General features: G+C 50.6%; 8 protein-coding genes across 8 annotated transcripts; 3 read left to right on the top strand and 5 right to left on the bottom strand.

Moving 5' to 3' along the window:
• Positions 1-9: 9 nt before the first annotated feature.
• Positions 10-6855, bottom strand: MIND_00825000 (ATP-binding cassette transporter; the record flags this gene model as incomplete). The annotated part of the gene is made up of 39 exons (XM_037364920.1): positions 10-135; positions 181-204; positions 251-412; positions 474-488; positions 530-575; positions 624-829; positions 898-1023; positions 1073-1095; positions 1144-1375; positions 1422-1758; positions 1807-2082; positions 2181-2260; positions 2303-2327; positions 2376-2544; positions 2595-2935; positions 2990-3039; positions 3090-3142; positions 3190-3423; positions 3472-3501; positions 3560-3779; positions 3830-3901; positions 3945-3960; positions 4010-4035; positions 4085-4180; positions 4225-4256; positions 4301-4317; positions 4377-4441; positions 4486-4536; positions 4585-4604; positions 4661-4735; positions 4785-4988; positions 5021-5340; positions 5394-5449; positions 5508-5542; positions 5590-5675; positions 5725-5876; positions 5923-6099; positions 6153-6407; positions 6463-6855. 39 exons carry the CDS (start codon positions 6853-6855, stop codon positions 10-12), a joined length of 4923 nt encoding a protein of 1640 aa, XP_037218162.1.
• Positions 6856-7247: 392 nt separating this feature from the next.
• On the bottom strand, positions 7248-9526 carry MIND_00825100 (Aspartic peptidase A1; the record flags this gene model as incomplete). The annotated part of the gene is made up of 11 exons (XM_037364921.1): positions 9255-9526; positions 9114-9208; positions 9004-9063; positions 8909-8956; positions 8706-8860; positions 8553-8658; positions 8231-8506; positions 8110-8183; positions 7993-8059; positions 7935-7940; positions 7248-7885 (listed from the first exon to the last, which is right to left on the bottom strand). Exons 1-11 carry the CDS (start codon positions 9470-9472, stop codon positions 7248-7250), a joined length of 1743 nt encoding a protein of 580 aa, XP_037218163.1. The 5' UTR covers positions 9473-9526.
• A 646-nt stretch (positions 9527-10172) lies between these two features.
• On the top strand, positions 10173-12124 carry MIND_00825200 (Peptidase A1 domain-containing protein; the record flags this gene model as incomplete). Its single annotated transcript, XM_037364922.1, has 7 exons — positions 10173-10402; positions 10455-10603; positions 10655-10849; positions 10898-11180; positions 11231-11389; positions 11438-11571; positions 11622-12124. The coding sequence occupies 7 exons, from the start codon at positions 10173-10175 to the stop codon at positions 12122-12124; spliced, it is 1653 nt and encodes a 550-aa protein (XP_037218164.1).
• An 838-nt stretch (positions 12125-12962) lies between these two features.
• MIND_00825300 (MFS general substrate transporter) lies at positions 12963-14810 on the top strand (the record flags this gene model as incomplete). Its single annotated transcript, XM_037364923.1, has 11 exons — positions 12963-13174; positions 13220-13275; positions 13317-13365; positions 13425-13544; positions 13591-13749; positions 13793-13833; positions 13881-14061; positions 14111-14341; positions 14395-14453; positions 14501-14558; positions 14612-14810. The coding sequence occupies 11 exons, from the start codon at positions 12963-12965 to the stop codon at positions 14808-14810; spliced, it is 1365 nt and encodes a 454-aa protein (XP_037218165.1).
• Positions 14811-15549: 739 nt separating this feature from the next.
• Positions 15550-16586, bottom strand: MIND_00825400 (uncharacterized protein; the record flags this gene model as incomplete). Its single annotated transcript, XM_037364924.1, has 3 exons — positions 15550-15833; positions 15883-16361; positions 16420-16586. 3 exons carry the CDS (start codon positions 16584-16586, stop codon positions 15550-15552), a joined length of 930 nt encoding a protein of 309 aa, XP_037218166.1.
• A 338-nt stretch (positions 16587-16924) lies between these two features.
• MIND_00825500 (uncharacterized protein) lies at positions 16925-18372 on the top strand (the record flags this gene model as incomplete). The annotated part of the gene is made up of 4 exons (XM_037364925.1): positions 16925-17257; positions 17308-17529; positions 17576-18269; positions 18320-18372. The coding sequence occupies 4 exons, from the start codon at positions 16925-16927 to the stop codon at positions 18370-18372; spliced, it is 1302 nt and encodes a 433-aa protein (XP_037218167.1).
• Positions 18373-18780: 408 nt separating this feature from the next.
• On the bottom strand, positions 18781-20216 carry MIND_00825600 (MYND-type domain-containing protein; the record flags this gene model as incomplete). The annotated part of the gene is made up of 3 exons (XM_037364926.1): positions 18781-19943; positions 19993-20053; positions 20100-20216. 3 exons carry the CDS (start codon positions 20214-20216, stop codon positions 18781-18783), a joined length of 1341 nt encoding a protein of 446 aa, XP_037218168.1.
• Positions 20217-20337: 121 nt separating this feature from the next.
• Positions 20338-21762, bottom strand: MIND_00825700 (MYND-type domain-containing protein; the record flags this gene model as incomplete). The annotated part of the gene is made up of 3 exons (XM_037364927.1): positions 21640-21762; positions 21532-21592; positions 20338-21482 (listed from the first exon to the last, which is right to left on the bottom strand). The coding sequence occupies exons 1-3, from the start codon at positions 21742-21744 to the stop codon at positions 20338-20340; spliced, it is 1311 nt and encodes a 436-aa protein (XP_037218169.1). The 5' UTR covers positions 21745-21762.
• Positions 21763-21823: the final 61 nt, after the last annotated feature.

Consider the following 21823-nt stretch of genomic DNA (forward strand, 5'->3'; position numbering starts at 1 on the left):
TGAGTCTCTCTATTCCTTTGATCGTGTAGCACCAGCCATGGCATATAATGCATCCCTGTCCCCCGACTCTTCAACGAGCGCACGTAGCTTTCCACCTCGGATCTTCAGAAGCTCTTTCGGACTGTCAAATTCCACCTGAAAAGATTGAATGTCCGAGCCACAGTTACTGACAAAACTCACGATGTTTCCTGCATCCAACACCAACTGACGGTTCCGTCAGTGACTCGAAACGGGAAACATGACGACTCACGATCTTGTCCGCATCCATGATGGTTTGGAGCCGATGTGCTACAGTGAGCAAGCTGACGTCTTTACTGAGCTCTCGGCGCAAAGAGGCTTGGATGATTGAATCTGCCAGCAATGATGAGACAACAACTTCAATAACAAGCGCTCGAGTCACCCGTTTTGTAGTCTGCAAGTTCACCACAAGACATTAGACAACATTGAAATACAATGTCCATTCAATTCCGCACCAATTGCCGAAGTAGCTCAATGAGTTGTCAGAAAAGAACAAGAAAAGATCACAAACGATACCTTCATCCAGGATCAAAATTTTACTCTTCCTCACAATTGCCCTACGACCACGACGTGAATAGACCGAGCTGAGAGCAGGATCCGCATACCTTGCCAATGCGAAAATTTGTCTTTGCCCTACGCTCAGATTGCTGCCACCCGCAGCAATAGTACTATCCAGTGTAATGCGTCCTTCGTCTGTTTCACTCTGGAGAGAGAACAGCCCGGCAGCACGGAGAGCATAGTTGAGCTCGGCATCATCGTATTGTCCAAAGGGATCAAGGTTCGAACGGAGCGTCCCGCTGAGGAGCTCAGGCTGGTTATAATCATGAAAAGTGATGATGAGAGTCCCACAACGTTAACGCAAATGTACCAGCAACATACCACCTGCGGGATGATTGTGATACTTGTGCGGAGGGCATCGAGGTTCATGCTCGACGTCTCGAGGCCATCGTAACGAACGGAACCTTCAGTTGGTATGCATCGCAATAATGACAGCGTTAGAGAGCTCTAGTCATCATCATCAGCCGCATTTCGTGCGTTCAGCTCAAGTCGTTACCTTCCCAGAGCCCGTCCGTCCAACTTTGGAAAGTCAACCATAAGACCCGCAAACAACATCGACACACATACCAATACCGATCCGCTCCCCCGCCTTGACGTGAAAGGTAATCCCCTTAAGAACCGCCGGTCCATCCTCAGAGTACCTCGCCGTGAGATTTTCGACAACGAGTTCTCCACTACTCGGCCAATATGCAGGCGGTTTGCCCTCCAGGGTGGCTGGTTTCTCGTGATCTATCTCGATATAGCTCTGAATTCGCTCAAGACTATTGCCTTCAACTTCAAACTGGTTTAGAAAGCGGACCTGGGAAAGGATTGAGGCCTCGTAGAAACACAGGACGCAGACTCACAACCCAGAGCAACATTTGAGTAAACGTGACCGCCATGTTGATGAGGAAGCCTGCATCTCCTGCTGATGCCGGCTTAATGTATACGAGATACGCGGCAAGCCCGGCGGAGAAGAGTGCCCCTAGAATGTCCACGCGAATTGAGACCCATCTAATCATCACGTGACCGCGATGAGCAAATGACAACTGAAGAACACCAGTAAGAACCGACCTATTCAAGTTATAGAAATTGCGCGCTGCACGAGTGTATCGGTCTATCTTGATGAGAGACTCCTGTTTAAACTTCTCCTCAGCGCCAAAAGCACGGATGGACACTAATCCTGAGATTGCTGCCCCAAAGCTAACGAGTCTCCGTTAGATCCAAGGTCTGTCTTAGAGACAAACATACTGAGCGACAACTGGAGCGCGCGTATTTGACATTAAGCGCTTCACAGGAAGCTGCCCGGCAATGTAGATCTGGCCAATCCAAGCACCGACAGCCCCAATTGCGACTCCAGGGAAGAAAAACACCGGAGCGTATAACACGATTGAGCCGAATCGTACTACCATGGAGACGAGCAGGCTAGTGAGGGGCCACAGTTGGTTGGGGATTGCATCGTCTACTGCCCGGATGTCGTTCGTCACTCGTGCAATGATGCGAGAGACGGGGGTGATATCTAACCACCTGGACGCGATGGTGAGTATTTAGTTATGACTTGTAGAAATGGCTACTTGCCGTAAGGGAGCAGCAAGGATAGAATGAATCAAATCCTGGTGGACCACCTTTGATGCTCGTAGTTGTCCAAACACCAGGAGGACAAAAACAATAGCCATCGCAGCAGTGGATGCAAATGCAACAGCAGCTAGTCGTCTATTAGTCTCCATAATTCACAATCGCAGCGAACATGCGCACTAAACAGAGAAAGGTTTCTGTGACATGTTAGCAGTGCGTGTACCACACATCCGAAAAGAGCTCACAAGACAATGTCGACTTCGTTGGCAGGCCTATCATCATACTGCTTTGCCCACCACCCAAGCATCCATGTCCGCAAAGTCGTCAGTGCCTGGTTGATAAACAGCCCACTGTAGAAAAACACAAAGAACATGACGGGATGCTTTCCACCCATGCCAACAAGGTACATTTTCACTAAGAAACACCGGTTAACAGGCCCCGGAAACGATAATGATGACACATACGAGCGGAAGCATTGACATGACCGACCTGTATCTCTTCCGCGAGAATCAACTTCCCATCGGTCAAATTGGGTTTGGTGTCGCCTGGCATTTTGAGGTCAACCACCTGCTGTTGCTTGTGAATATTCCTCTGCTCCTCGTGGATTTGAGCTGCTACAGAGGCGCGCTTGGTTATCTCTGAGACAGTCCCCTGTGCTTGAATACAACCGTCAGCGTCAAAAGTAACGATAAAGTCGGCAATTGGTTTCGTTAGCGCAATATTATGTGTGACGAGAATGACAGTGCGATTCTCGATGAGGTCGCCAGCAAAGAGATTCTCGACGATGTGTTGTGCGGTATGGACACTGTGTGTTTTGGTCAGATCACGGAAGAAACTGAGCTGATTAACGCAGACCCACTCAAGAGCTGCCAAAACATCATCAAGAAGTAGAATTTCGGCTTTGGAGTACTGTGGATCGTCAATAAAACCTAGATATGGGTCTTGCAAAATCAACCAACCACAGCTCGCGCAAGGGTAAGACGAGCCTTTTGCCCGCCAGACAGTGTCAGTCCTGGACGTGCGTCAACAGCAGCATTGTGATGTCAACTTTGAGCACACCTTTCTCCCCGACCTCCGTTTGGTCACCCGCATGAAACAGCACCAAGTCTTGTTCCAATGCGCACTGGTATAACACCTTGGCATATCGTTCCTTATCGTACGGTGTGTCGAAGGTGATATTGTCGCGAATCGTCTCATTGAGGACCCATGATTCTTGTGCAGCATAGGCAACACCTCCATCGCGAGGCAGATTGAACCACGAGGTGGGAGAAGATGGGATAAAATGCATTTCACCTATGTATAAGGTTTAATGTTATCTAGTCAGTCTATATAGAATCATACCGAGAAGGGCCATCAGCAGAGACGTTTTGCCTGTGATCAGCCGTGTCAATAATGATGATCCCTACTACGATACGTTCAAACACCGCACCGGATCCCGTCGGCCCGACCACCAGGTTGATCTTGCCACGCTTGAACAGGACTTCATCAGCGATTTTGAGCCGGAACTGCCGCCTTGACCGTGAGTGCTGCTCATCATCTTCCGTTGCCCACGAAAATGTCGCATTGCGGAAGCCAATTTGTGCATGGGATGCAGGATCTGTAGGCAACACCAGTATATCTTTGGTGTTATAGGTGTCGAGAAGTTCGGTCTGGAGAATGAAGATGAGTAAATTAGCAAGATCTCCTTTCTCGGCCTTACCTTCTTCAAAAAGTCATCAACACGATCTAGAGATACTTTCCCAGTCATCAAGTTGTTGATCCAACCAGTGATCTATGGAGCGTCAGCACATTGATTGGCCAACAAACAAGCAGACCATGGCAATATTATCCCTTACATATCGATCAACTTCAAATTACTGTAAATCATTGAGAAACTCACCGTAGGAAATCGAAGATTGTCATGCTCTTGACCAAACGTTAGGACACTAGACTTAGATGATTGACAAGAACAAACACTGAAAACTTTGGACGCAGTTAGAGGCTGTCCCATGATGAGTGTCTGAACTGTCTCAGTTTCATGATGATAAGAACACAGCACGATGAACTTACACTGCCAGTGTTTAGTGTGGTGCAACTGAAAGGGCAAACACGTACTAGGTTCCATATGTCACCACCATCGTGATAACCTAAACGTTATTTTGGTTATCAATTGGACGAGTAGTGCCATTACACACCGGAATGAGGAAACTGTACATCCAAGTTGAGCACGGCCAGTTCGGCTGAAATAGAAGGAGGGAATGGCTTACTTAACTAGATTGCTTGCGAGGTCTAACAGTCGACGTCTCCGGATCCAAACGAGTTCCGTGTCTCTCTGCAACTGATCAATACCTATTTACAACAAAAGTCAATGCAAACCTTATCGACAATCCTCTTATTCATCTTTGTCTCCCAACCGAAAAGCTTGACCTAGCACGCACTGATAAGCAATCAAGTAGTACGATCGCAGCGTAATACCATTCTCAAGACGTTGACAGCTGGACGTCAAGTTAGAAAAGCTTTCGAGAGAAGTTTGACCAGTCTCAAGTATTACCCTCGCTAACACTTGAGACCCGCTCATCCGTCCTTTTTAGTCGCTCCTTCTGTATATTTTGCACCAACTTGGCCACTATTATCATCTCCATGAAACGCACAATCAGTTGAATCGAAAAACATACTGTATCCGGGGAGCGGTGCGAGCAGAATGATCGAGGCTACGCCGACCCACACAGCCCAGTCCAGCAACACATATAAGAAGTAGATCCCGAGCATGATTTGAACAGGGTTGTAAACGAGTAACACGAGGAAGTCGCGACTTTCGACTGGGACAAAGCAGTCACATGATCGTTCTCGGCAAACGAATGGATTTACCAATATTGGCCCTGCAGAGAAATGAGCAGATGCTCATCGACACAGAAATAATGAGAGACATACAGATCAGTAGTCACCAGATTGTTGATTTTGCCTACCATGCTGCCTTGAGCTTTCTTTTCCTCCCCTGGGCGTTCCGCGGGCTTTTTCAAGCTACCGGTGCCTGTGCTCTTCGTAGATTTGGCGCTTGCAGAGCTGGGTTGCACAGCAGTCGACTCAGTTTCATCTTGCTGCGAACTGGAGGCATCGTCCTCTGCAGCTACCGTCTCGCGATCTGTTCGAGAAGAAGTCGATGCATCACTTGAAGATATCGGGTCTTTCTTTTGCTCGTTAGAAGTTTCTGCCTTGACGCGAATACGCAAGCTGGAAATGGGGTCAACCTCCGAATCCATGCCAACAACGAACAGTTGGCGGACCTATGCGCAAGAACGAGTTGAGTGACTATGGATTCCGTCCGTACAAGAGTTCGCGTCTGAGTGATAAGTGAGTTCAGGCAACGATCCACGGAGAGAGAAGTAATGCTGCTTCACGTTGATAAAGATGTACAGTTGAAAAGCCAGGGAGCCTGGAAAACTTTGAGGAAGTACGTCGTAGCTATGCAAGCAGACGCACCGTAAATAGGCCCAAGGCCAACCAACGCAATCCAAACCCAGGGACGCATGATGTGTCCATCGACCTGATCACGAGTTTCGATATATCTAAGGAGCATTATTGAACTGGAGGTGACAAGCGTTGGTAGGAACATACTCAAGTAATCGGTTCATCGCAAAAGGGCCAGAGTAATTGGCGAGGGAACGGAATACGATGAGGACGGTAAGAACACAAAATTCTTTCCAGAAGATGCGCATAAGCCCGAAGAACAAGTAGCGCTGCTTGGCGCCAGAAAAGACTTCGAGATGCTGGAATATGTGAAAAAAAGTACAACGTTCAAAGATGTGACTTTACCTTGAAGCTTCGCTCCTTCAGATATATCGCGCGGTCTGTATCGCACAACGCATATAGTTCTTCTTCTGGGAGGCCCGACTGGCGATACGCAGACAAGGTTATCTGGTCAAGGAAAAAGTATAGCGCAAAACTGATTATAGATGCGGTTTGTTCAGGATTGATAACAGCTTGCGGATTCTGTTCCGTCGTCATGAAAAAAGAAAGCATCGTCAACCTCAGAATCAACGCACCTTCGGGTCAACGGGAATGTACAGCCGTGGGGTGAATAAGGGGACAACGACACCGGTGAAAGACACCAAAGCAATCTTGGCTGCCATTTTGGGACCGTGGTCGAGAGGACTGAGCGTGAAAGTCGCAAGAGGCAGCAAATCGCGGCAGGCGTAGACGACAAACGCCGCGAACAGCACCAGATTTGCATGGCGGACGAGGTTCTGCCGATAGTGCTTTGGACTGAGTGTTGGGAGGGAGAGAGATAGAGCATAAACCTGAAAGCTGTCGGTGAGAACAAGTTCTAATTCATTCAAGTGGTTGGGCACGCACATATGGGCCGTTCAGCAGTGCCAAACGAGTCCACCATTCAAAATCAGAGGGACCCACTGGCGGGGCCTTCTTGTCCTCTTGCAGCTCGTCATAGGTGGCTGATATTGACACACCTACTAAAGCAAGACATCCGACTACTCTGGCCAGGCGCCATGCCCAAATTTCACCAATTCCAATACGAATCTGAGTGTCCGAAACGTCTGTTTGGACGCGCTTGAACAGGTTTCGAGGAGGAAGGACCACGCAAATGAGCAGAAAGCATGCTGAGAGTGCGGCAATGTAGGCGGGAAGAAGCAACAGGTGTTGTGACCGTGAGTTCACGTCGTTCGACAGACGCAAGTCAAGGGTGGTGAAGCCAAGGACTGCTTGGGGGATAGTAACCCCGAAGTCCATGCAGGTGGGAGCGATTCAGAAGGTACGCTTACTACACACTTGACGACTAAAATATCCCACTTTTTCCGAGTTATCACGTTGAAAGATCCAAGCCACAAGCTTACAGTATTGAAGGCCGCTGGGTGTGACTTTCGTGTTGCGATTGAGCTGTAACTTCGTTCTATGTAGCATCCTTCGTTGACCCATTTGTCTGGCTAGTAGGCAAAACATTCCAGGATTGGGCCGTTCGGGCCGATACTTCCAATAGAAATGCTTGAATTGAATTTGAAGAAAGAACTAACGACGTGCAGAGCAATGCGATGAGATAAATTATGAAATACACGTATGCTACTTGACTGGTCTCTACCAACTCGGAACTGCACAGCAGTCCCGACTTCGCGTCGTCCACCTCTTCAACTGGCATACCCATAGCCCTGCTGCTGCTGCTGGTACCCTTGTTGCTGATATCCCTGCTGTGGATACCCTTGCTGGTAGTACTGACTCGGTGGGGGCTGGTGAAAGTTTTGTTGGGAGTATTGTGGGTTGTGATTGTAGGCAGCTTGCTGACTATTCAGGCTCTGTTGCGACTCTTGCTGGTGGTGCTGGTATGGTGATGATGTCGCTGGCGGAGAGCCCTGTCCGTGGACTTGCAACGGCAGATATGTCTCGCTCTTAGGCTCAAAGAAGCCCTTAGCGCTGGCCTTCTTCTTCGCTCGCCGATTCCTGCAGCAACACCGCCAGATAATGAATCCGACCAGCAAGATAAACCCAACAAGAGAGCCTGTGACGATATAAGGCCATCGACTGAGGATCATCTCCTCGTATTTCTTCTTCTTCTCCTCAGCAGAGACAGGTGAGTGTTGCTGCTGTGAAGCGGGCAAAAGAGCAAACTGGCTAGAGCCAGTCGTGTCCACACCGTTGAGACGAACTTTGACAAAATCCGCATGGGCGGTCGCGCGGTTCGTAAGAGGAAGTAATTGCATGAAGGGATCGCCCCGGTCATTGGATGTGCGTTCAATCCATTCACCGTAATCCATCAAGGTATATGCATCTGTAAACGTAGGTCAACATTGGCAAAGGTAAGCCGATAAACTCTCTACTTCGCACTATCAAGTATAAGCAAGAGTGATATTGCGGAGAGAAAGACGGGATACGCACAGAAAGTCATGCCCATGATCATATCGAAATTGCCGAACAAACTGAAAGCACTGGTAATCGGCTGGAACTGGAGAATATATCTGAGCAGCGAACATAGAGAAAGAGAAGATAACGCACGGCCCCGATGCACACACGATTCCCGGCCGTATCTAAAATCTTGAAGTTGTCATCAACAACGTCAAGGGGGTGCACTAAATCGATGGTGAGTGTCCTTCAATTGGAGACGCACTGGACGTACTAGGAAACGCGACGCCTCCGAAATGGAAGGTTACATTGAGTTCTTGGGCACATGGGACAGTCCACCATTCATTTTTAGCGTCATAAACAGCACCTTGAACACGTCCATAGATAGCATCCGAGAGTTCACGCGGTACTTGACTGAAGGTAAAACCAGAGTCGAAGACAGCAACAAGTTGGCCCTTGGGAGCTTTCGGCACAATAGATTTAATCGCAAGGGTGGTCCCGTCAGGTCCAATGACTGAATCCTTGTCGGTGATTGCTTGCCAGTGCTGTTCTAAAGAAAGCTCAACCAAGAAAAGGAGATCGCGAGCTCAACTCACGATCATCTAACAGGCGATGGACAGTTTCGACGTTCAACTTCGTCTGGCTGGTGATGTTCTCCAGTCCCTTCACTGTCTCTGCGATAGTAAATTGTCCAGTAAATGACTAGAAACTATTGAGACATTAGGAAGAAGCCAAATGGGTAAACTGACCGCGCTAGGGTCATTCTTGCGATCAAGAAGGAAAGTAATGTAGTTTGAAGAAGTCTTATTCTGCTGGAAGATACGACTAAGCATTGTCTCGCCAGCGTTGCCTTTAATCTTGTCGAGTATAGCTGAGCCGTCACTAGGACCAAGTCCGACAAGACCTGGGTCATGATAAGTGAGTCTACAAGGTCAACAGCACATTTCCATACCGTTGAAGGCGGAATTGGTGGAAAAGGAGCTGGAATCTGCGACTTGGACTGCATCCCAAGTCAAGAAGCGGTTGAATGAGGAGGGGATTACGCACGAAAGGCCTGATCTGGCACAGTGTAGTTGTCGAACTTGAGTTCCGCCTTGTGGATTGTCCCTGTAACCAAGGTTAATTTCAGAGCGGTATAGAAGTACGACATAGCGTACCAGATGCAGAACCGACAGCATAATTTAGCGAGATCGACTTGCCCGTATCGGTCGTTGTCGGAGGAGTGCCAGGGAAAGAGACCCATAAGTCCGAACTGTGAGGAGTTACGGCCAGACCACGGAATTCTATTCATTTCACACCTTCCCGTGTCGAGGATGACAGAGACACCCACTCCTCCCAGTGTTATATTAGCCATATAGGCTGCATTGCCATTGTTTGATATGGGGACGGCGCGACGACCGAGTCGATGAGCTGGTGGATTGTTGCTGGTGATAACCTCGAAGGGAACCACAGCGCGGACAGTGTGTAGCACGTCAAGGACGGTTAGGAAAAGAGAGAGTGGTAGAAGAGAGCGCATAGCGACCAAGTTGGCCGTGGTGGATGATGTCCAGAAGAAATGCCGAAATTGATCTGACACGTGAGGGGCGGCAATGCTCTCCGACTGTCTAAGTAAGTAGTGTCAAGTTACCGTAGCGGTGCAGCTTTGAACTTGGCGCGTCTTGGCTGTTTTGACCACTTTCCACCAGTTTTCACCGGCCTAAGACTTCGCCTCGATCAGAGTGTAGCTAGAACTTTGCGAAACGTAGATTCATGTATTTCTAGTCTCATTTGATCTTACCCCTCAACCTCTGAATATTCGTTCCTTATTTCCTCGAGAGCGTATACTCTAGAGGATTGGGCATCCTACATGCTCTGTGCATGATTCATTGGTTCGAACAAGCAAACGTTGAGCTTGCGTTGAGCCCACGACTTGGGTTAGATCACCAGCCGCAGTATTGATGAGCGCCAAATGTCAGCTTGGCGCTGACGACGGGTCGCAGGCACGTTCTTACTGAGGCATCTTACAGCTCGAAAGAAAAGAGCGCCTGCAACGAATACTTACTCCCGTTTTGCAACAGAGTGGTCGTTTTCCCTATACTTTCTGTGACAATTATTTTTTGCCAATAATGGTCCTTGCGTTTGATTTTGATCTCCCATCAAAAATGCAGCTCTTGGCTGTGTAAGCTGTGCGCAGATATATTTCTCTCCTTCCCCCCTTTCATTTCTCCTTCTCCGCCATGCTTTTAAAACAACCTACTCCCCTCCTCGCACTCGCTCTTCTTGCTGACCTCTCATGCGCGACACGAGTTAGCTTTATAGGGCGCCGAATCCCGCCTGAGCTCCGTGGCCGCGTGCCACGGTCAACTCTTTCTGGCTCCTCGCCAGTTGACAATTCTGCCGACCTGCAGTACTCAACGAACATCACCATAGGTGGTGCTCCATTCGAGGTTCTAATTGACACCGGAAGGTGAGCCACAATCGTCTACATCTTGTCTTCTTTACGCTTAAAATGTCTCCAGCTCAGATCTATGGGTGGCTGGCACTGTTGCCTCTGGCACTTCCACTGGCAAAGCTGCAACGATCAACTACGCTTCCGGTGGCGCTTCTGGCCCAGTCCAACTCGCTTCAGTTGGATTTGCGGGGTACACCATCCCCAAGCAGGCTTTTAGTGCGCCGCTTTTTGTTCTCGATACGTCATGGCTCTAATTGTTCTCCGTAGTTCAAGTCGTTCCCGACAAAGACCACCCGGTTGGTCAAGGCCTTATTGGCCTCGGACCCTCTGAGGGATCCGTTATTCACCAAGCTTTCGAAGCTGCGGCCGACGAGCACACTGGTCACACAGTGCTCGATAACATCTTCCTGCAAAACACTGCTACCCCCAACTATATCACCTTCCTCCTTGGCCGTTTGAATGGTATAACGTCTTTGTCTATGGTTGAACGATGCTAAAGCCCCTTTCCAGACCCATCAGGCTCGTTCCGTGGTGACCTTACCGTTGGTGAGGTACTCACGGTCCAGAACAACACCAACCTCTCAGCCATTCTCGATGCACCGAAGCTTAAAGTCACTGAAGTCTCGCTGGCCAACTCTGCCAACCAACACTTCCAAGTTCTGCTGGATCCGCTTGGCTTTATTGGCCCTGACGGCAACCCCATCCCTGTCGTTACCCAGGTCAGCTCGACATCGAACAAGAAACAGGCCACTGTTATTATCGATACCGGGTTCTCTCTGCCACAGGTGCCAGCGTGAGTTTACACAGTCATCCCTATCAAACACTCATCCCGCCCTTGAATAGTGCTGTTGCCAAGTCGTTGTACAGCCGGTTCCCTGATTCGTCGCTCGTCAATGATCCTGCCGTCGGTAAAATCTGGTACCTGCCTTGCACCCAGGAAGTGAATGTGACGCTCAAATTCGGCGGCATCGGTTACCCCGTCCACCCAATGGACTCGTCCATGTAAGCCAAGACACCGATCGGAAGCGGCGGAACTTACTGTTGATGCAGCGATCCGAAAGTGTTCGGCCTCAGCCCTCGCAAGACGGCTGGTGGAAAGAACGCGTGTCTGGGGCTGTTCCAGCCCGTCTCCTTCGACACTGGCAAGAACCCAACTTTCGACATGATCTTCGGAATGGCCTTCTGTATGTCCAATGCATCTTTCTTTCTTTTTTCTTGCTCATCATTCTCCTAGTGAGAAACGTCTACACCTTGATCGACTTTGGTGACTTTATTGCCGACAGCAAAGATAAGAAGGCCGACCCCTACATCCAATTCCTTTCCATCACCAACCCTGCCAAGGCTCACGCTGACTTTGTCCGCACCCGTCTCGGCGGCATCGACACGACGACGAGTTTTGCGGCCAACGACTCGAATAAGAAAGACAACAACAGTACCGATACTAACCGCACGATCTATTACCTCATTGCTGCTGGCATCGTCATCGGTTTTGCTCTCATTCTCCTTGGGGTCTTCATCATCCGCAGACGGAGATCGTCGAAAGGTTCCTACAAGCCACTCCATCTGCCTGGAGCCGCGCCAGGCGGCGGTGCCCCTCCGATGTACCAAACGCAGCCAATGTATCAACAAACTCAACCTTACGGCGTCCATCCACCTACCTACAACCCAGACCGCCCTTATGACCCCCCCACCGAGCACGTGCCCTACCACAATCCGTTTGAAGGACCACGTCGCTAATTGCGTTTTTTCCGTTGTCGTTGCATTTGGTTGTTTGCCGTCCTCTCGTTTTTCTAGCATGACCCACGGACACGGACTACTCTCTGCTATTATTATTACCAACATATTCTCTTTCGCATGGGCGATATGTGTTTACTGTACTCGCGGGCTGCGAAGTATTTTTGTGTTAATCCATTTGACCATTGTGATGGGAGATGAGGCCATAACCTCCAGGCCAGCCTGAGAGTGAGCGACCACATGTGCTTGTGTGGGCGCTTATCATCTTGTGGTGCGTATGGGTATGCCGACTCGGCGTCTCACGCCGCAACACCGGCTGGCCATTCAAACAACCATCTTCCTTACCTTTCTCCGTCATCTTCTCTTCCTCCGACCGTGATAGACTGTCCGACCGAATATAGAAGACAGGTTCATGCCTTGTGGACTGCTGACGCGGCCGATGTCGCATCTTGCTCCACAAATAATTCAACTCAAGGGTCAATGTTGCTGTCTTTTTTTGTTTGCTGGTAGTGCCTAGAGCTGCCGCAAACTCCTCGGAATCCTTCTCAGCAATACACAAGCTCATCCCACAACTTACACACTACTCCACTGCAGAAGACTTCTTCTAATGTAAAAGCCATCATGGCAGCAGATGCTGCCAGATGGGAGTGACTGCGATTAGCTCGCTCGAAGTCTCGCCGTCATGACGAAAAAAGAAATGCCGACCGCGGGATGCACTTACACCCGGGCTTTCTTTTCTTCCACCAACCAACCAGCTGCCCGGTAGTCGGTTACCGCTCGCTTCTTTCGTCCGTGGCCGCTCCCACTCCCCCACTCCTTGTCAACTTTCTCCTTCTCTTGCATGAACGACGACCCTCCAACCGAGAGAGACTCGACGCTACTGGACCCCAACAACAGCAGTATAAATCGCGGATCGGAGGAGGGCCCGTCAAGAATGTCCTACAACACCAAGGACGACTTGATTGTTGTTGAGTCGGGGTCAGAGGAGCCGGAGTCGTCCGGTGTGCAAGTGCCAGACGGAGGCGTCAAGGCATGGCTAACCGTCGCTGGGGCGTGAGTTGCTTGCTCATTCAATTCGTGCCTCGCTCAAAAACACAGTTGGTTCGTCCTGTTCGCGACATTCGGCTACCTGTACAGTTTTGGTGTCTACCAAGGTACAATCTACGGACATGGGATCACATCTAACCTTCAAAAGACTACTACACGCGTGAATACTTGTCAAACCATACACCGAGCAGCATTGCGTATGTCTGTCTTCATTCAATCCGGCGCGTCAAACCGCTTAGCCGAACAATTTCCGCAGATGGATCGGCAGCGTTCAGCTCATGATGCCCTTCCTCGTCGGCGTCGTCTCTGGCAAAATGTTCGATAGCGGCAAGTTTCACTTGGTGGAGATACTTGGAGGCCTTATCTTCGTCTTCTCGTGTGTTTTCATCTACTCTGTCCCAGCCAAGCTCATCAGATGCCAGCGTGTTCATGTTGTCGTTGGCGAAACAGCACCAGTACTACCAAATATTCCTCAGTCAAGGAATCGGTATGGGAATCGGACTTGGCCTCACTTTCGTCCCAACTGTCTCAATCAACGTTCACCATTTCCGGAAACGGAGGGCACTGGCGGCCGGAATTGGGTGTGTTTACCGTTTACATTGGGCTATTTTTAACTGCTTGTAGCTTGAGCGGAAGTTCGACTGGTGCTACCATCTTTCCAATCAGTGAGTATCCCGACTTTTCTCAGGGATACACACTAATCCCATTCAAGTGATCAACCACCTCCTCCCCAAAATTGGCTTTGCGAGCACTGTCCGTGCCACGGGATACATCGTCCTTGGATTTCTCCTGATCGGAAACGCGTTAATGAGGACGCGTCTGCCTCCTCGCCAAAAGAAGCCAGCGAATCTGAAGAGCTTCTTCGATCTGGGGTATTCCTTCGCGGTTATTGGGTGAAGGGCTCTGTTTTCATTAATGTGAAGCGTTTTAATGTTCTTCCAGCGCGTTGATCAGCACCTTGGGCTTCTATTTCCCTGTGATTTACCTGCAGCTGTTCGCGGTCCAGCATTCCGTCGACAGCAACCTTGCGTTCTACTCCATTGCAATTCTCAACGGCGCTAGTGCATTTGGCCGTGTCTTGGGCAACCATCTTGCAGATGTCTACGGCTCGTATAACATCCAGATCCCATGTGGATTGATGACGGGCGGGGTCATTCTCGCGGTTCTTGGAGTGTGCGTCTTGCTTTCTTCCCCGTCAACTACGTACAACTAAGCAGTTAACATAGCCATGACCGCGCGTCGTTAGTTGTCGTCAGCGTACTATACGGCGCTCTTTCTGGTGCTTGTGCGTCACAAGTAAACTATATGGCCTGCTCTCACGCCGCATTGCAGGGCTATCATTAGCGTTCGCCGTGCTCTCCACCCTCGCAAGGAGCGACGACGAAGTCGGGTCCGTCTATCTCCTTTCTCTCTTTCACCTCGTTTTCTGACCCCGTTTGTCAGCGCGCGAATTGGCTTGGCCCTTGCGCTAAGCAGCTTTGGCTCGCTCGGCTCTGCCCCCATCCAGGGTGCTTTGCTAACTGACCACTTCCACTGGACGCGGCCCATTGTGTTCTCTGGCGTCGCGATGTTTGTCGGCGGCGCGTGCTTCTGGGTCACGCGCATGACTCAGGTGAAGCGGCTCAAGACGCAGAGGGTATGACCAGGCATCCACCCTACACATACCAGCACAGACGGGCAGCTGGGATGGACTGCAGCTCACAAAAAGACTAACATTATGAGCTAACTAATCGCACTTAGCATTGATGACAGCGAAAAAAATGGAGCGGGTGCCTCTGTTTTAACCACGACCCGGCATATATACCGTACCCCGTACATTTCTGTGTATTTCTTGGTTAAAAACCATTTGTGTAGTCGATTTGAAGCGGAACGAACATTGATTGGATGAGGTTGGACCATCGATGTCATGTCCCGGTCTTTCCGCTAGAATACTTGGACAGAGAGTTTACGGAATCGTGATCCTCCAGAGCTACATCGGCCGCGAGTCAAGTACATATACAAAAATCTATAAATCACGGGACCGCTTGATCGCAAAACACAGTCTGTAAACATAATAGAGCACTTCAGGCAGCACCAACACCAAGATGTGGGCCAAACTGTCCCAAACATCATGAATGACGCGTTCAGACACGCGGATGCGAGGGAAATATTCCCAGAATAGATGCAAACCAGCCATAGCGCGATGCTAACCACGGTTCGCCAACTGGAAAAAGCCGAAGACCCGGCACTACGTGGAGAGTCGAGGTTTTCGGAGGCATTGAATCTAAATCCGCTGAAAGCAATGCGATTACGAATAAGCAGTGTACAAGGAGCCAGAGTAGTCTAGGCAGGAATGTGGAAATAGATACCGTTCGATTGCGTGGAGGCGTCTAATAAGGCGGTTACTCTGGCTTGCGAACACCACCGAGACCCGCCAGCCACTCCTCGACCATGACCAGTTTCTCGTAGCCGCGCTCGCCAGTAAATCCGAAGACAGTCAGCGCGAAATGCGCGACACAGATGGCAAGGATGACAGAAATGACGCTGGCGAGCGGGTAGCTTCTGGGCTCGTCATCTTTATTCTCAAAGACAACGCGGGACTTGGCATCTGCACGGTGGCGATCGACCTCCTTGAATATCGTGCCCGTAAATTCGAACACGCGGGAGGCCTCCTCCATGACCGCAGCTATTTGACAGTCATTATGGAGCATGAAGCGAGAGAGAAAATGGCGCACCCTTGACGTCCATATTATCCCCAGCGCCTTTGTTCATCCCAGCCCTAAACCAGTCTTTGATCTTCTTCATTTCCCCAATGCTTGCAGGTTTCGAAGAGTGCAGTTCTTTGAATGAGTAGAATGACAAACCCGCCCCTCCCATTGTTAAGCCGTAGGCCTTGGCTAAGGCGCGCTGAATGGTCTGTCCACCGCTAAGATCACCGAGGTATCGAACATAGGCATGTGCCAAGAGCGCCGACGGGTCAGACGAGTCCGCAATCTCTTGAATCCGCGCGGTATATGTCGCCAATGCCGGTGGCAGTGTCCCATTGGCCGTTAATTGGGCGTGTATTCGGTGGGACTTCCACTGCGACTCGGTAACGCCCAGCAGATGGGCAATGTCAGCCGAGAGGTGGGGGGCGCGAGCGAGGAGGGTTGGGTTGTATGTCGGTTCGAGGACGGGGTGGTTCTGGTGGCGCTCGAGACCCCGTTCAAAGGTGCTGTTACCGTTGTAGTCAGCATGGCGACGACGAGGGGCGCAAAGAAAATAAAACGGACTCGTAAATGTGCCATAACATCATGAGAAAGCGGACGTATTCCTCCTTGGCCAGCTCTCCCTTGAGCATCGCAGACGCCGCAGGGCTGACCTCGACCTCCTCGTGGGCTTTCTTGGTGCCTTCCCGGAGAACATCGGACAAAGGCTGGGAGAGGTCGATGACGGACATGGTGGTGGTTGGAGGTCAAGGAGTGACGAAAAAGGAAAGGTAAGGCGACAACCGGTCGCTTGCGTGTCTGTGCGGGAGCACGCCTTCTGAGCCGTATCAATGGGCCGACGATTATCAGATCAAGAGATGAGAAGAGTCCAGACCTGTCACGGTAACGTGCACCGCCTGTCAACATAGTCGGTTCATCCAGGTTCATGCAAGTTCTGGGAGCAAATTGGGATACAACACGGACAACGGGAGCAAGAGCTTGAATTGTGAAGCAGTACTCAGGGTGTCGAAGGGATGACATATTCAATCCATAACTTTGATGGCAGAAACAACTGATCAAACTCCTCCTAATGCCACGACAACTCTGGCCGACTTTGAAGGCAGAGCGAAATGGCCAATATGGAGTCGTCCTTCCTCCAGCGACTCTTCCTCTTAACCCCCTCTTTGACGGTAGCATTGGAAAAACGGAGTCGACAGGAGAATCAGACAGACAACAAGAGGACGATGAGATGCTCCAAAACGAACGCATCCTCCGGAAGCTCCTTGCGACAGACCGACGATGTTTCGTCACGGGCCAACCTGGTGACTGGCTGCAAGGTGCCCATCTCATAAACACGCTACGATCTGTCCCGCATGGGCACACCAAAGAATATGTGAAGAATGTAAAGGAGTCTGAATCCATTGTACATAGGTCCACCTTTGTTCAGCTACCACACATTAACAGCCTGTCTAGGAAGCCCAACTCGAGTTCAATCGACAAGCGAACTTCAGCCTCGACGCGAGATGCAACCTTATGCTGCTTTCGACTGAGTGGCACACTGGCCTCGCATACGGTTCTTTTGCGATTATTCCTACTGCGGAAGTTATTGACCAGATAACCGACAAGCTATGGCAATGCAATAAAGATTGGGGTTTTCGTTACGCCCAAGATTCTGGTGCCAAAAGGAACCTACCCGTATGTGCTCTGTTCGAGCTGTGACCTCTTTACTCAGTCATACCAGTACGGAGAATTCCCGCTTGACATTTCTCAATTAAAATGGCGCGTCCTTATCATCCACTCCCGTGGCCCGTGTCCAAGCGGTCGAGCAGTCCAAGCGATACCCCCATCTGAACGCCATCTCGAGCCCACAGGGCAGGTCAACACTTGGCGCAATTACGCTGTTGGTGCTGCTGAATACATGCCAGTTCTTTGCGAATCCGGCTCCAACAAGCCCCTCGAACTCTGTCTCAAAACCAAACGCGAAGACTATGACCAACTTTCCCTGTTTGCCGTCCTCGTCAACGCAGCATCGAAAGTGAAAGCGTTCATGTCTTCCACTCGTCAGCGTCCTGGAGATACAATGTCACACCGTACTTGCCTCCGAGGCTTGGACGTTACCTTTGATACTTTGCTGGAGGCTATTTACTTTGCCCCTCATCCAGACCTCCATAACGATGTCAAATTGGCGCTTGATCCTTCGATGATCATAACACCTGCCCAAACAAAGCCCACAACCACATTGCCCATTCCCGATCGCGATGCTGAGCGCACAGAGTCTGACATCAACTCGCCGCCGATGCAGCCTGAACCAAACGTGGTGCCAGGGATCACTCCATCCGAGTATGAGTTATTGCTCAGAGAAGCACATCATCCTACCAACAAGATTCAGATGTCACGGCGGGAGCTTTTTGGTCTCCTTCTGTACGGAGCACCAGGTCTGTTATGTACTTTGCATCGTATATCATTAACACTCAGATTTGTCCAGGTCATGCCCAGCACGTAGAACCTCCTCCGAACCCGCTTATTGATAATACCTAACGTCGTCTGTGTGCAATGCTTATTAGCGATCTCCGAGAGCACGGCAATCTTGAGAAGCATCGGCTGTGATCGCAATTGCGTGGGTACTACGGGCATGTTGATGGATGATCGTGAGCGAAACCTCAAGGACTGCAGAGATGCTAGCGGTGAAGGCAGAAGAGTCGTGAGCGAAAGTTTAAACGTGCTTTAGAGTCTATCTTCACAAGGGACGGTGGTGTAATGGACAGGATATTGGTTGGCACCTGCATGGAGAGGACCAGACAAACCATAGGAACAATGGACTGACGCCATTCAGAAGGAGACAAGAGTATTTTTCAGTTCTAGTTGTGCCTTGGAATTACACCCACAGTCTCTTGCAGTTCCGTCTCTTTTGTGTCGGTACCAGAATATAGAGGAGAAATGATTTATTCACATGACGGACGCCCATAAAGGCTGCCGACCCTTCTGCTCCGCAGACCACACCCTATACGCTTGATCCAACTGAGTTTCGTCCATACCCGCCTTTTTATTCTTCTTGTACCCTTTGAGGTACTCTGCCCACGCCGCATCGTCGTCCATCATATCCTCCATAAGCTCGTCCGGGTCCATCTCCACCGTGGTTGCCGGAACTTTGGGCCAACTCGCCCAACTCCGTCCATTTAACACCGTCTTCAGCTCATTGCGGGCTTGGGTCGTTAAAGACAGCACAAATTCGCGTTCTTCCCGCGATATTTTCCGACGCGCAAGTGTTTCCATAAAGGAACAGATGATACTGGCTTGGGCCTCGTCGTAGGTTGTCGCAGTTCCGGCGATGTGGACCACAGTTTGCAGGGCAGGATTTCTGAGGACGGACATCCTCCTCCGCTCGACATACATATCTGGCGTGGTGCGGTCCATGTCGCGCTCGCGGAAGAAAGCAGGCACCCATGGCAATTCCGGCGGGAGCATCGAATGAGTGGAGTACGGCTTCGTGCTGACCATCTGGCACATATTGAACGTGTACATTCCACAGTCCAGCGTTACCGTCTCCCCGCGGATCGTTGTGAAGTACAGCCAATAATGATCGTTTGGATCTTGTCCATAGCGAATTCCAGCAAAACTAGGGTTGGTCGACTTGTCACGGTATGCAAGTCTGTCCGGAGCAGTGACTTTGGCCGCCCCAGAAGCAATACCAAAGTCTGCAATTGGGGAGGACCTATATGCCAGCCGGGCCCGCAGAGACTTCTTCTCGTTTGACGTAGGCGTTGTGTAAATTTCGGACAACAGCGCGAGACTGGTCGCCATGAGGATGGGCAAAACGTGGCCTTCGCGTTTGACGCGGTCCATGAATTTGAGCCGTACATTCTGGTCGAGCGCCTGCGAAAACCATATCGCGCTGCCCGCTTGGTGCGGGCCAGCCAGTCTGTTGCCAAGATGCACCAAGTTGGCCGCTGAGCCGTCGGGGAGGCGTGTTGGCAAACTCCCTGGATTTGGCGCATTCAGAATAGATTGTCGGAGCGCGGGATGTGTCTGAGGCTTTCTCAGATGGCCCATTTCGACCAGACACCCAATGAGCGGATAAAAGATGTTGAGATCAAGACGATCCGTTTTGCCTGAGTATTTTCTTCGTTATTTGAGCGGATAGTTAGAGAGCTTGCTTACCGCAGAAGGTTTTATGATCAGCCCAATCCTGCTTCTGGCATGTTGGAGAGCAATACGTGCGCTGCACCAAGCGTCTCAGAAATTTCCCCGAAGCTGATTCATCCGACCTCGTTGCACGCGGAGCACAACCGTAGCGTCTTCGTGGACTTGCATTTTGCGCAGCTCTCGAGCTTCGCAAGAGGCAGATGGACCTTGAAATCCGCACTCATCGACATTTCGGACATGAGGGAGTCTCCGTTCTCACGGTGCCAAAAGCTTGTCTCGTCTTCTCGCTAGTCTTCACGGGTCAGAAGAAAGGATTGCAAGCGAGACTATCTTCTCGCAAACAATTCAAAGCTGCTACTGTCACTGGCCTTTCTTCATATGCTTTCTTTGCCACTTCCTAAATGCCTCATTCAGCTCCTCCTTCCCCGCACCAGCCTTCTTGCTCTTCTTGAACTTCCTCAAGTACTTGGCCCACCCCTCGTCATCGTCCAGCCCGTTGTCCACAAACTCTCCCGGGTCCTGTTCAATACCAATCACCGGTCCTTGCTTCGGCCACCCCTCCCATGCGCGCTGCTTAATCACCGTAGCCAGAGCCAAGCGCTGCACAATAACAAGCGGAAACAAAAAGTCAATCTCTTCCTCCAATATCTCTCTCCGCGCTAGATTCTGCATAAAGTCGCGGACGAGGTCGATTTCTGGGTCGTTGTACCCACTCAGCGAGCGCTCTACCACACGGTGAAGGTCTGTGTTACGCAAAACGGAAACCCTCGTTCGTTCGGTATATAAACCTGGAGTTGTCTCCTCCATCTTGCGTTCATGATAATATACCGGGGCGAATAGTAGTCCTGGTGTGTACTGCGTCAGGTAAGGCTCGACATTGGCGCATAGACACATGTTGAAGGTAAACATCGCGCAGTCGATAGTCACCGTCTCTCCGCGTGTGGTCGTGAAATACAGCCAGTAGTGGTCGTTTGGGTCTTGGCCTTTGAAAAGCGGCATATCTGGGTCAGCGACATCCCAATACGCGAGTTTATCCTGGTTTTTTACGTCTGCCGCGCCAGAAACGATGCCGAAATCCGCAATCGGCGACGACTTGTAGGCCAGACGTAGCCTCCTACGCGGCCCAGAGTCCCCTGAACCCGGGCCCGCTGTTGTGGTGTAGATTTCCGTGAGCAACGTAAGGCAGATCGCCATGAGAATAGGCAGCACCTGTCCCTCACGCGAAATTCGACGGAACAGCTTGCTCCGCGTCTTGTCCGTGAGGGCCATGGGAAACCACGTCCGGGAGCCTATCAGCGAATCGTGCTCAAGCTTCTCTCCCAACATCACAAGCCGTGCAGCGGACCCGTCTGGAAAGCCAACGGGGCGGGTGTCTGGGTTTGGTGCGTTGATAATGACTCGTCTCAAGGCCGGATGCTGTGGCTTGGCGTTATGAACATGCGCCGAATCGGCGAGGGCTGCGATGAACGGATAGAAGACATCTAGCTGAAGTTTGTCCGTCTTGCCTATTGAGCTTGATCACTGGCTCGCATTATACGGAAACTAGGCAGTTACCACAGGCAGTCTTATGCACCGGCCAGTCTTCTTTTTGGCAAGTGGGGGAGCAATACGTGCGCTATAGAATACAGCTTAGAAGCGGCTACCACAATCGAGTTCTTCCACCTCGTTGCAGGCAGCACACAAACGTGGATTCTTCGTAGATCCACATTTTGCGCAGTTCTCGAGCTTGGCGAGCGGCAGATATACCTTCTTCGACGGCGAGCTCATAGATCGGAGTGAGAGTCCTTGGTAAAGAGAAATCAGATCACGTGACTGTACTTGTGGGTCCACAAATGCTAGCCAAAGA

Source organism: Mycena indigotica (assembly GCF_014461135.1).
Source record: "Mycena indigotica strain 171206Taipei chromosome Unknown Mind.scaff0007, whole genome shotgun sequence".
In the NCBI taxonomy this organism is placed as follows: Eukaryota; Fungi; Basidiomycota; class Agaricomycetes; order Agaricales; family Mycenaceae; genus Mycena; species Mycena indigotica.